Below are 13,006 nucleotides of genomic sequence, written 5' to 3' on the forward strand. Positions count from 1 at the left end.
TTGAGAAGCTCAGGGTCAAATTCAGGGTGATCGAGAGCGACTCAAAGCAAAGAGAAAAATAGGTTCTTGGCTGGATGGGGGGGACTCGGGGAATGAAGACAGAAAAGCAACAGAAAGAAAGGATCCCACACACCTCTCTCCTCTCCGTCCACACTCCTCTTTTTTTCCTTCTTTCACATTTCACTGTTTGTGTGAGTCTGAACCCGTGACGGAGGAGGAGGGACGCAGACAGAGAGAGGTGTCGAGCAGTGTGAGAGAGACGACAGGGCATCAGGAAAGTAAGAAGAACCGATACTGTACGTGGGACCACGGCAGGCCTATATCAGCGAGGAGGCTTAAAATAGGGTTATGGTCCCATTTTTGGGGAAAAATAAAAAAAAGACGGGTCAGCCAGTCCTGTGCATGACGATGATCATTTTAATTTCACCTGTGCTCCATTCTCATTCTCAACTCATTCTGTCCATCATATCAGCGATGCCACAAAAGCTCACAGTTCAATTATAAAAACCACTACTTGGAATAAAAAAGGAAAATTATATTACTACATGGCAGTTTGTGTCTTTTATTATCACCTTTTTTCCCTCTTTTAGTAAAAAAAGTTTTTAGCTACATGTTTTAATGCAAAAATGCAAGGATTTCTATACAAGGTTTGGTTCACTGCTGAGGTTTTTGAGCGTGTTCATGTGTCCGACCTTTAACCTCCGTGCTGAGGTCACATGTCAGGTTTGCTGTCGGGACTCCAGCAGAGGTGGGAGGGGAAGTCCAGATCTCTCTCCGCAGCGTACTGCCTCCAGCGCTCCTCGTCGCTTCGGTGCGTCAGATACCTGCGGCCCATCCTCTGCTCGAACTCTCGGAGGTCACACCACAGCTGGAAGTCCTGCAGGATGAAGAAGAAATGAGGGATTCTTGTAATAAAAAAAAAAGAAGAACAAAAAACACCTCCTGGTTCAATATAAAGATGCACTCTATCTGACCTGCAGCCACGTGTGACCGAGCGCTCTGCCCACACTGAACCTCCGTCTGACCGACACCTGCAGGAGGTTGTTGATGAGACTCACCGCTGGAGATAAAAAGAGACAGACAGAGAGAGAGGGAGGGAGGGAGGGAGAGAGAGAGGAGGATCAGTGGGTTTATTGGGAAAAAATGGTCCACTGGAGTCACCCAGTGGCCAAAAATAGAAGAATCAGTGGATGTGATAAAAGAAGAAGCAGAATAAGAATCTTAAGAAAACTCACAAGGAAAATTAAAGGACATTTAAAATACATTAAAGGGTTAAAAAATAAATACATTTAAAGAAGAAAAGAATACAAGTTAAATCTAACTTGAGTAAAAATCCATTGCAGTGAACATTTAGTTATTTAATTTAAAGTTGCATTTCTGTTACATGCTGATACAGACACAAGCAGATAACATGAGCTGGGTTTGACGATGCGTTCAAGGACACTCTCACATCTGATTTCTGGATGGTTGTAAAGTTTTATATTCCAAAACAACTGTATGTTGTCACAAAGTCAAACCCACACTGTTGTATTTAATAGATTATAAAAAGCTATTCAATAATTGACAATAACATTTCATATATAGGACTGTCCTTGAACGCACCGTCAGGGAACCAAAACTAAGAAGTCTTACCCTCCAGAGAGATGGAGGCCCACAGATGTTTCGGGTACATGAATGCAGCGTTGGTGATCTGCTGCTTGATGTCCTCGTCCTCATTGAAGGGGAACGTGCCGCTCAGGCTGACGTACATGATGACCCCCACCGACCACATGTCTAACGAGCGGTTGTAGCCGCAGCTGCTGATCACCTCGGGCGCCAGGTAAGCGGGCGTGCCCACGACCGAGCGACGGAACGACTTCTCGCCGATGATGCGGGCGAAGCCGAAGTCACACAGCTTCACCTGTCAAACACACAAACACAGAGTTGACTTAACGAGCTGTTAAGATGACGTCACCTGATGAATGAATTCATCACAAACTCTGACCTGAGGGAAAGGGTCTGGAGACGCCAGCAGCACGTTCTCAGGTTTCAGGTCACAATGAGCGATGTGTTTTAAGTGCAGATACCGCAGAGCCTCGAGGATCTGCATCACACACACACACACACACACACACACACACACACACACACACACACACACAGACACATACACACACATAAGAAAGACTCATCAGAGTGCAATAAGTTACTTTAGTTAATTAGTTTTTAATCAGTTCTTGAAACAGGATTTTTATTTAGCCCATTGAGATCAAATCTCTTTCACAAGGGAAATGTTTGTAGTTGAAATCTACAAAAAAATAGAAAAATTAATGATGGAAGCTGCCAACATAGATTTATGAAAAATGTCACCAGAAGTATTGAATCATCTAGTGACTCTTTAAAATGTCCATCATTTAAACCAAACTAGTGAGCGCTGACTGATCAGTATGTGATGTCATATACCTGCATGACCAGGAAGCGAGTGATGCGTTCAGGTAGCCGTCCCCTCTCGCTGGACAGGATCATCTCCAGCATGTCTCCGTGGAGCTTCTCCATGACGACAAAGACGTGCACGACAGTCTCAAACATCCCCTCCAACAAGACCACGCCGAGGTGGGACAGACTCTGAGTGGGACACGTTCACACATTAGACGCTATAGAATATAAAACTATAATAAACACTGTGTGTATAATAAAATAAAAAGTACCTGTAATATGGCAACTTCATTCCTCAGCTGTGTCTCTTGTTTGGTGGGGAAACGCGTCTTGTCGATGACTTTGATGGCGACCGGTCGACCCGACTTCCTGTGAGTACCTGAACAACCACAAATAAGTCAATTCATTAAAAATCTATAAAAAAGACATTAATGATAACAATCACAGTGTTATAGCTGGGTGAAATGTTCCTTTAATTTTATTTAACTATATAGTTTCATACTTCCTGTCTCCACCTGCTGTACGCTGCAAATCTCCCAAGAAGTTTAATAATAGATTACCTTTGTACACCACTCCAAACTGTCCTGACCCCAGCACCTCATCTGTGAAGATCTGATACACCGAGCTGATGTCCTGAAACACACACACACACACACACACACACACCACACACACACACACACACACACACACACACACACACAGGTATGAAACACATCTTCGTATCTTCACTGTGTTGGTGATCATTTAGGAGTTTGGAGTTGATTCTTACCGCGCTGTCTCTGCGAGAGTCTCTACCTGTAATTTGAAGAAAATCAGAATTTTATGAGCAAAACAAAACCTTTAAAATGAGTCAAACTGTGAACTATTCTCTTAGTCATCCTTGTTTAGATGCTGTTTGATTTATTGGAAGATCTTAACAAGCATCACCCTGAAGACATTTTTCACTCATATTTCAAAAAATATAAATTCAGTAGGGTAGTTTACATGTTTCATCACCCTCGTTAAGTTTACACATCGTGCTTTGTTATATAAATTCTCAAAAATCAACATTTTCTTATTGATTTCTAATAAAATGAATATCCAGAGAGGTCAGGTTGTGTCTTTGTTTCCAGCTCACCTCTGCTGTCCTCTCCGTGTCCTCTGTCGCTGTGTACGGGCATCAGAGCCTGGCGGATGGCGCTCTCCCAGGCCGGCCCGTTCTCGCTGGCCGTCACACAGTACACCAGCGAAGCCGTCACCACCTCGAAGGAGTGGGAGCAGTTGCCCGGCAACAAGGGCACGGAGAGCTGCGCGGGGCCTCGGACCTGCAGCACCTCAGACAGAGGCATCTCCTGGAAAAGAGAGAGGAGGAGGAGGAGGAGGAGGAAGGTTTTATTCCTTTTCATAGAGGAAACTACAGTGAAAATGATAACTGACATTACGTCCAGTTCTGTAGTAAATGATTAAAACTTCAAACTAAAGACGGTACCTTGTAGAACTTGGTGCTGCTCTCATTCTGGTACAGAGTGATGCCCTTCCAGTCCAGGATCCAGTAATGCCGTTTTCTCTGAGAGCAGAAACAGCAGGAATAATTCATTAGTTCTTACTGTACTGTGTGTGTGTGTGTGTGTGTGTGTGTGTGTGTGTGTGTGTGTGTGTGTGTGTGTATTACTATATAAATAAATAAAGATTAAAGAAGTGTGTGTGTAACTTTAGTTTATTTTCTGACTTAGTTAGGAGTTCATTTTCATTCCTCGCTGTTAAAGCATAACAGTAAAGAACAAAATACTGAAGAAGAAGAAACTGAAACTCTGGGTTGACTGAAGATTGTGTGTGTGTGTGTGTGTGTGTGTGTGTGTGTGTGTGTGTGTGTGAGACAGTCACTTTCAGACACATCCACCAGACTTAACACCAGCTATTTGAGGACGGGTGGTGTAAATGAGGAAACAAAGTTTTTATTTCTGGGTCAGTGGTTATGTTTAAAGGAAGTCTTCAGGAAATGAATGTAAGTCAAGTGTGTGTGTGTGTGTGTGTGTGTGTGTGTGTGTGTGTGTGTGTGTGTGTGTGTATGTGTCACCATTGTGTCAGTGTTGGTGTGATGCAGCAGCCACCCCTCTCTCAGGACTCCACCGGCTCTCCTCTTAGTGTGATGCACCGACTGGACGAGCCTCATCAGAGGGATGTTGCTGCTGAAACACGGACTGATGGAGGGATAGAGGAGAAAAGAGAAAAAAAAATAAGTAAAGATAAAAGCAGAATTAAAGCCAGTTTCTGTTTTGCAGTGACGGAGCAGTTTAACATCCTGTCAAAAAGCAGCACTACCTTGTAGACACCACTAGGGGGCAGCGTGGGCCCAAACCTTCCTGACTGTCACAGATGCATGAAACAGTGAGGAACGACAGGAAACATGAGTGTGTGTGTGTAATTCAGTGACATCATGAGCTATCATCTGCACCCAAAGGAAACCTCGGTCACCTGTTAGACGTGATGACATCATCTGAATACGTTTTTTTAAATCCTCTCACCTCATTGGCTCTCGGGGCTCCTGCTCCCCCACCTCTTTGGCTTCGGTCATTGATTCGACGTCGATGGACATCTCATCATCAGAGATTTCTAGTGTTGTCATACTGCTGATCTCTGACTCATCGTCCTCCAGGTCTAACAACCTGCTGTAACTGGCTGCTGGGAATATAAGATCACCATCATCACATGTATTATTAACACAGCTGTGACTCATGAGTTGAAAAAGTGGTTGTTTTGTTCACTTTTCTATCGTAGAAAACAGAAAAACAGCAAATCTTCATATATGAGAAGCTGGAATGAGTAAATGATTTGAATTGTTCTTAATAAATGACTTAAACACTGAACATTGATTTAAATTCAAGTCAATAAATTAATCAGCTAATTATAAACATAAGAAATGTAAAAAGAAATACTTGTCTTAACCCTCCTGTTGTCCTTAGAAAGGAAGGAAGGAAAGGAGTAAGGAGGGAGGAAAGGAGGATGGAAGGATGGAGGGATGGAAGGATGGAAGGAAAGGAGAGAAGGAGAGAAGGAAAGGAAAGGAGTAAGGAGGGAGGGAGGGAGGAAAGGAGGAAGGAAGGGAGTAAGGAGGGAGGGAGGAAGGAAGGAAGAAAGGAAGGAGGGAAAGGAGTAAAGAGGGAGGAATGAAGGAAGGAAGGAAGGAAGGAAAGGACGAAAAGAGGGAGGGAGGAAGGAAGGAAGGAAAGGAGTAAGGAGGGAGGGAGCAAGGAAGGAAGTATGGAAGGAGGAGGGATCAAAGAAAGAGGGGAGGAGGGGAAGAACGAAGGAAAAATTAAAGAAAGAGGAAGGAAGGAAGGAAGGAAGGAACAGTCAAAAGAGATGGGGTCAATTTGACCCGGGAGGACGACAGGAGGGTTAATCACTCACTTGACTTCAAAGATGATAAATGAACAGCAAGAAATACAAATATCACATTTTCTAGCTGATATTGATTTTACAAGGTTTATAATGTAATCTATAACCTATAAATAATGCTGCTGAGACATAATAATAGTAACATAACCTCTTCAGACGTTGGCTGAAGCATGGTGCATTAATAATAATCACTGTTGGAATAAATGTGAAGTTTTGGGAATTTCAAATCAGGCCGAGACCTGAATCTATCAAAACCTTCTGGAGGACGGTGAATCAGCTTTGACTCATCGCCGTGGTGAGAACATCAAAGGGACCCTTCTTTTCAAGTCACAGGACCAGAATACTAAATGGAAAGTGAACCTCCAGAGACCGCCGCTCACCTTCCCCGTTGAAGCCTCCTCTCCGCTCCCCCGGACAGTCTCTGGAGACGAGCGGCTCGCAGCGCCGATGGCAGTTAAACCTGCAGTCTGACAGAAGAGAGACCGAAAGGTTTTATTTCAGCTTTCTGACAAACATGCAGGAGGACAATTATCAACGAAAGCTTGAATGTTGACCTCAGTCTGAGCTTATACACCAATATGTCACACACAGTTTATTAACGTTAGTGCTTTACTGGAGCAGAATATCTAAAAATGGCCACAAAAATCTGACTAAATAGATTAGATTTCTATTAAATGCAAGTATTAAATACAAGTATTCATTAGACAGCACTCATCCTTTAAAAGTCTTAAATAATATCTGAGCATCAAAGTTTGTTCATGACTTGAAAAACAGAAGTTTGACCCAAAGAAAAAAAAAAAAGAAAAATCTCAATTCAAGGTCTATTTAAAGGTTCTGAGGAAGACCATGAGATGTTACTGAAAGCTCCAGAAAAAGTGACCAAGTCGACCTTGGGTTACCTTTTTTGTCAAATTTCCTCATGTTGCTAATTTTTCAATAAATCTTGTCTTAATGGATTAAATGTTAGCATATTAATAAAGAATGATGGCTCATTTAAAGTTGCACTAATCAGTTTTTATATTCACTGTGGATAAAGTGACTGAATATAAACAGGGTTGTTTGTGACTCTGGGTTAGGGTTACAGTGTTTCAGTGTCTTTCAGCTGTTTTGGTTTCACATGTTAACTTTCACTGTCTGTCACTGTTTCTCACTGTGTGTTAACTGTCCTGCAACAAACAGTCAATGCAGGTTTGGAAATCTGATACATTGTCTAATATTTGTTTTTAATACAGAAACAGAACATGGACATTTTTAATAAGGACCCTTTAAATTGATCTGATCTGTGCTGTAGGTTCTTGTTACTTCACATCTTTTATTCAGCAGCAGTAACATTGATGTAAAAACTCTTATTGCTTCATTAAGACTCAGTTATCAGATCCAGATTCATGCTTAGAAATATTTTCAGGCCTGGAGTAGAAACACCCTTTATTTTCTTAAATTGGAGAAAATCAGACTTTGTTTATCTGGCGGCTCCAGTACATTTGAGAAATGATGGGGCCCATTCCTACAATTAGTTAAGACGACAGATGTTCCACTTACCCCTGACTGACATGACAGAAGCAACTTAGAGGGGTAGATATGTTATTTCTGTTGTGTTGAGGGTCACATGCTGCTACTCTGATTTAGGATGTCTGGTGCTACATCCCAATTGCAGTTTACTATTACCTGACTGATGTGCCTGTGTTTCTCTTTTTCTTTTTCTTTTTTGTTCCTGGTCTATTTTCTTTTTAAATGTCTATTTCTGTCTTAGTCCTACCTTTCTTTTTTTTAATTATTTCTTTTCTTTTCTTTTTTATGGCTGTGTTAGTTCTGTGAGTTGTTGTCGGGTATGCAGCAATACTTTAATGACCACTTTTGTTTTCTGTTGTTTGGTGGGGGAAAAAAAGAAAAAAAAAAGAAATGTTTTCAGGCCTCTTTCTGAAGTTCTTAGTAAAAACAGCAACTGTAACAGAAATGCTGAACCACTACATCATGATTGTGTTTTAATTTGGGGAAAAAGAAGGAAAACATTTTAAAGCAGCCACATTTCCTCGTTACCTGAGCACTGCAGCCCTTGTCTGAAGAGACCTTTGAGCAGCCGGTGGCAGTACTGGCACACGGTGGGTTTGGTGTAGCTGTGGATGTGAAATGTGTGCGGGACCTGAGCCACCGAGTCGCCGTTTCCAACTCCCACCCAGACCGGAGCCTCGGCCCAGGACGGAGGTCTGGACGAGGGTTTGGTCATGCTGATCTGATGAAGAGAAGAAGTGAATGTTACCTAGAGCTTGTTTTATTAACTCCTAATCACTCTTTCTTTATCTGCTCACCTCTTCCAGGCTGCCTCCCGCCTGATTGGACAGGGAGTGTGTGGGGGGTCGTCGGGGAGGGAACAAGGACAGGCTGGTGCTGACCTGCCGCCGCGCTCGACTGCAGTCATTGGGTAACAGGTAAGCGCAGCGTTTATGGAAGTCTAACCCACAACCTGGAGAGAGAGAGAGCGAGAGAGAGCGAGAGAGAGAGAGAGAGAGAGAGAGAGAGAGAGAGAGAGAGAGAGATTTTACATTCAGTTATTCCTCTCTTCATCTTTAACTGCTGTGATAAAGCTTTATAGCACTCCGCCGTACCGTCACATTTTAACCCCTGGCGGACGAGACCCCACAGCATCTCTCCACAGTGGTGACAGAAGGTGGGACTCCGGTACGAGTGAACCAGCAGGGTGTGCGGCCGGATCCTCATCTCAGTCACCGAGGCTGATCCTGAATCACATTAACATGAAGAGAAAGATGTTGTAGCTGGAATCAAAACCTTCACTCTCACTATTATCAGCTCTGAATCATACACTCACATTTGGTAGATTTTAGAGCTGGGCCGATATGCTTTTGTGCCGATTCGATTCTCTAACGATTTTTTTGGGTCCGGGTCCGATTTAAATTGCGATCCTGATTAAACAAATATTGCGATTTTATATTTCAATTATTGTGTTTTTTTTCTTTCCTTAAACAAGAACAGGTTGAACACACTTGATAATACATCATAAGTCATATTTACAAAAAACACACAATACACACATCACATCAGTTTATTTTTAAAACTGTGAACCTGCCCTCACAAAAAACATTCTCATCCACCAACATCTTACAATAAACTAAACTGCTACATTTAGCTGGTCTTTAGAAAAATAAAATATTTAAATTTTAAAAAAAAACGATTCTTGTATGAGAATCGATTTAAAAAAAAATCGCGATTAATATAAAAATCGGAAATTATAAACTAAACTGCTACATTTTGCTGGTCTTTAGAAAAACAATTGCGATTAATATAAAAATTGAAAACTTTGGCCCAGCCCTAGTAGATTTACCCATAACACATCAGCATTTTTACATATTTTATGTTAACTAAATCTCATCTGTCTTGTTTAATCCTGAAGCTGCTGCAAAAACACACTGCACAACACCAGCCTACATTTTCACTGGTGCAGCCATCAATACAAATTACCTGTGAGTCAGGCTCAAGCTCTTCAATTTAAAATGAAGTGTGTGTGTGTGTGTGTGTGTGTGTGTGTGTGTGTGTGTGTGTGTGTGTGTGTGTGTTGCGGTAGATTTGCTCGCAGCAGATTTGTATTTCATGGTCCAGCACGCAGCCAGCAGCTTAAAGCGAGGAGGTTCAACCTGCCTCGTACTGTAAGCTTCACGGTGAGATTTAGAGGAGGCTTTGTGAAGCTTGTAAATGTAATGAAGACAAACTGAGATCACTGAGAGGATCTGAGAGGTCTGAAATGTTAACAAGGTCCGCTGGAAGATCATAGACTGTACTTCATCTTATCTTACAAAGAGTTTAAATATTCAGCATTTTATGAATCCAGTTTCTGACACTTTTGACCAGTTTGACCTCTGACCTGCGATGACGACCTCGATCAGATCTCCATCCTGTAGCTGGTCCTGGTCCGTCAGCCGCTGCAGCCCCTGCTCTAAAGTGGGCAGATGTCTGAACAGCAGAATCTTCTCTCCGACGCCCACCAAGCTGCAGTCTGGAGCCTAAACACACACATACACATAAACACAAACACACACGCACACACACACACACACAGTCTCAGGTTGAGTCACGCTAAATTTAAATTGTTTTGACGTGCTGCAGCAATCTGTTGTGGTGAAGCTAACACACACTTATCTGAATATTCTAAACAGTTTCACAGAAATCCACTAAATCGTCATTCATCAGCATCGTCTTCATCACTTTTTCCACATGTCGGGTTTCCCACGCAAACAAACAAACAAACACGTTTTTTTTTCTATATCATATTTCCATGCAGGTATCATGAATCTAACACTTTAAAAAATGGAAAAGTTGTTGAGGTTGTTGTGGAGAGAAGTTTCAAAAGATTCAATGGAGCCTTCAAGGACAAAAAAAAAAAAAGATCAACTGAAAACATGACCTAGTTACACAGAGATGGATGAAAGATAATACAATATAAAGATATGGTGAAAGAAATCTGAGGCTTCTTCAGCTTCTTCTGTATCAACATCTGCGAGACAGTTAGATACAAAACCGCTTTAACATAAAGCAGCGAGGCCGGAGCATGATGTTGAAGATGCTACATGAGACGTGATGCTGTGGTTTAACGGTGCTGTCTATACATCAAATACTTTGTTCTTCATAAGTTATGTAGTGAGCAGGCGGCGATGGCGATGGCGAGAATCTGCTGAGTCTGGTTTTGAATGGGAGTCATCGTGCAGTGATTTTCATTATCGCTAGTTCTAATCACAAAAATTAAATCTTTTAAATATACCTTAAATGTTTCTTTCAACCTGCAAATTACTGCCTCAAACCCACCACTGATCTACATCTAACACATTTCTGACATCATTTAAAAACATTAGACATATTTAATCAGCAGCATGTGTGTCAAACCTCACCGAGGATTGTAAAATATACTTTAAAGTGAAGCATTATGGGAAAAAACTCTCATATTTAGCTTATTTTCATGTTTAAATACAAGCAGACAGATTCTGGGACCCTTAAAGATAGAAAATAGTATCACACACTTACTGTTTTACGCTTTTTAACCCTTAAACAGGCAGCAGTGGAAAATGAGATGTGATGTGTCTCATGTTCATCTAAGTAAAACATTTCCATAAATATATATATTTTAAATATTTTGAATATTTTGGATTTGCATGAGTTGTATCTCCACCTCCACCGTCCTTCCTTCCTTCCTTCCTCCCTCCCTCCTTCTTTCTTTCCCTCCTTCCTTCCTTCCTTCTTCTTTCTTTCCCTCCTTCCTTTCTTTCCTTCCTCCCTTCGTTCTTTCCTCTGTCCTTTCCTCCCTCCTTTCCTTCCTTCCTTCCTTGTTCCTCCTTTCCTTCCTTGTTTCTCCTTTCCTTCCTTCTTCCTTCCTCCCTTCCTTCCTTCCTACCTCCTTCCTCTCTTCCTTCCTTGACTCGAGGACAACAGGAGGGTTAAAGAGTCTGTATCTCCTGGTGCACGTTGCCTGTTTAAGGGTTAAAACATTTTATATATAATATTACACAATGTGGTTAAGATGCAACTAGCTTGTTTTGATTTGAAAACTTGGTTGCTTTTCTATTTTTCTATGCGTTTTCACCCAGTAGTGACACAGACGTAAAGTATGTGACATATTTGCAGTGGCACGCTCCTGCTGTCCTGCGCAAACACACACACACACACACACACACACACACACACAGAAGCATGCAAACCGTTCAGGCTGCACTGACCTACTAACTGGAAACTTGAAAAACGATCAAAGTTGATAAGAAACGCCAGTGAGAGTGAGACAGACTCTGCGTATGTGTGTGTCAGGGTGTGTGTGTGTGTGTGTGTGTGTGTGTGTGTGTCAGGAGGGGAGGGGGAGCATTGTGGTTGGAAAGTTCACTGCGCTCTAGTCGACCACACAGTCGCAAGTACCTGAAGCAGCCTGAAGACCGGACCAGCTGACACAAGAGAGAGAGAGAGAAGAGAGAGAGAAGAGAGAGAGAAGAGAGAGAGAAGAGAGAGAAGAGAGAGAGAGAGAGTCCTGCAAGTCACAGAGATCTTTATTTATCCTCTGCTGCAGTCTTTATTTTCTTTTTCTGTAGACGACAAAACCGAATCACATCCGACATTTCACCTTCTTTCAAACACTACAACACTACTGTTTCATCAGTGTGTGTGTGTGTGTGTGTGTGTGTGTGTGTGTGTGTGTGTGTGTGCGTGTTTGCTGACTATCTGCAGCCAAAACCCCAGGCTCTGCATCAGTTGACGATGGGGGGAAGGAAGGGGAGGAGAGGGGGGGGGGCTTCTAAAAAACCCACAATTTACACAGTTACCTACGTGAGACTTTCATGCATAAGATGACCTTTTAACGTCCACTTCCTGACAAGCTGTAGAGGCGTGAGAGCTTCAAACATCACCTGAATATTTTCCAAGTGGGACTGGGTTAAAAAAAAACTGCACATTGTTCTTACTACTATAAAATCCTTCTTTTTTTTAGTAGTGAAGAGAGCTGCTTAAAAAACACACAAATCTCTCTTTTAAGATGTTAAGAAATGAGCCCACCTGTGTGAGGGGTTTCATTACCTTACGCTCTATGATCTCCGAGGCCAGTCTCTTGGCATGGCGATAGCTTAGGTTGCTGGCGGAGACTCGGACCACCTCCCTGAACAGGCCCAGCTGGAACCTGACCAGCGCCGGCGCCTTCAGACTGGTGGGACTGGAGGGAGTCAATGCGAACATGGAGAAAGATCCTTTGGGGGGGAGGGAAAACTATAGGGGGAGGGAAGAGGGAGGGGTGGCCAAGCAAGCTTTTTTTTCCCTAGAAAAGACAGAAAACAGAGGATGAGGTTCAATTTTTTGGTGTCAGAATCAAATTAAACCACATGAAAGGCTTCTGTAACACTTCTTAGATCTTTAACCGATGCCTTTTAAGAGCCTTATCTCTATTATTCTAGTGTAGTTCAAATTTAACACATTTCTACCAACTACTGTCACATTTCTTTACAACTTTTAATGCAAAACCTTCTTTAACTTCTTCACTAACACCCCAATGTACAGTAAACACGTGCATTGAGTCTCATCTCAGCAGGTTTCAAACATTTCCAACAACCAAAACAAAACTGATATCAACACCAGAAGCTTCTATTCAAATATTAGAGATCTTACTTTCTAACGCCGGCTCATTCAACCTCTCCGATCTTCCACCTCCGTCGTAGGATCGATGGTCGACGGGTAC

The 13,006-nt window shown here is 42.2% G+C and overlaps 1 protein-coding gene across 1 annotated transcript; it reads right to left on the bottom strand.

The window, feature by feature from the left end:
* Positions 1 to 415: 415 nt before the first annotated feature.
* Positions 416 to 12,529, bottom strand: LOC128383932 (serine/threonine-protein kinase D3-like). Its single transcript, XM_053343517.1, has 18 exons — positions 12,355 to 12,529; positions 9,671 to 9,809; positions 8,400 to 8,531; positions 8,103 to 8,257; positions 7,834 to 8,026; positions 6,177 to 6,263; positions 4,923 to 5,079; positions 4,475 to 4,598; positions 3,887 to 3,964; positions 3,536 to 3,749; positions 3,188 to 3,213; positions 2,976 to 3,048; positions 2,688 to 2,794; positions 2,443 to 2,604; positions 1,985 to 2,083; positions 1,633 to 1,900; positions 975 to 1,060; positions 416 to 877 (listed from the first exon to the last, which is right to left on the bottom strand). Exons 1-18 carry the CDS (start codon positions 12,508 to 12,510, stop codon positions 713 to 715), a joined length of 2,421 nt encoding a protein of 806 aa, XP_053199492.1. The 5' UTR covers positions 12,511 to 12,529; the 3' UTR covers positions 416 to 712.
* Between the last annotated feature and the right edge of the window lie 477 nt (positions 12,530 to 13,006).

The sequence above is a fragment of the Scomber japonicus genome, chromosome 22, assembly GCF_027409825.1.
Source record: "Scomber japonicus isolate fScoJap1 chromosome 22, fScoJap1.pri, whole genome shotgun sequence".
In the NCBI taxonomy this organism is placed as follows: domain Eukaryota; kingdom Metazoa; phylum Chordata; class Actinopteri; order Scombriformes; family Scombridae; genus Scomber; species Scomber japonicus.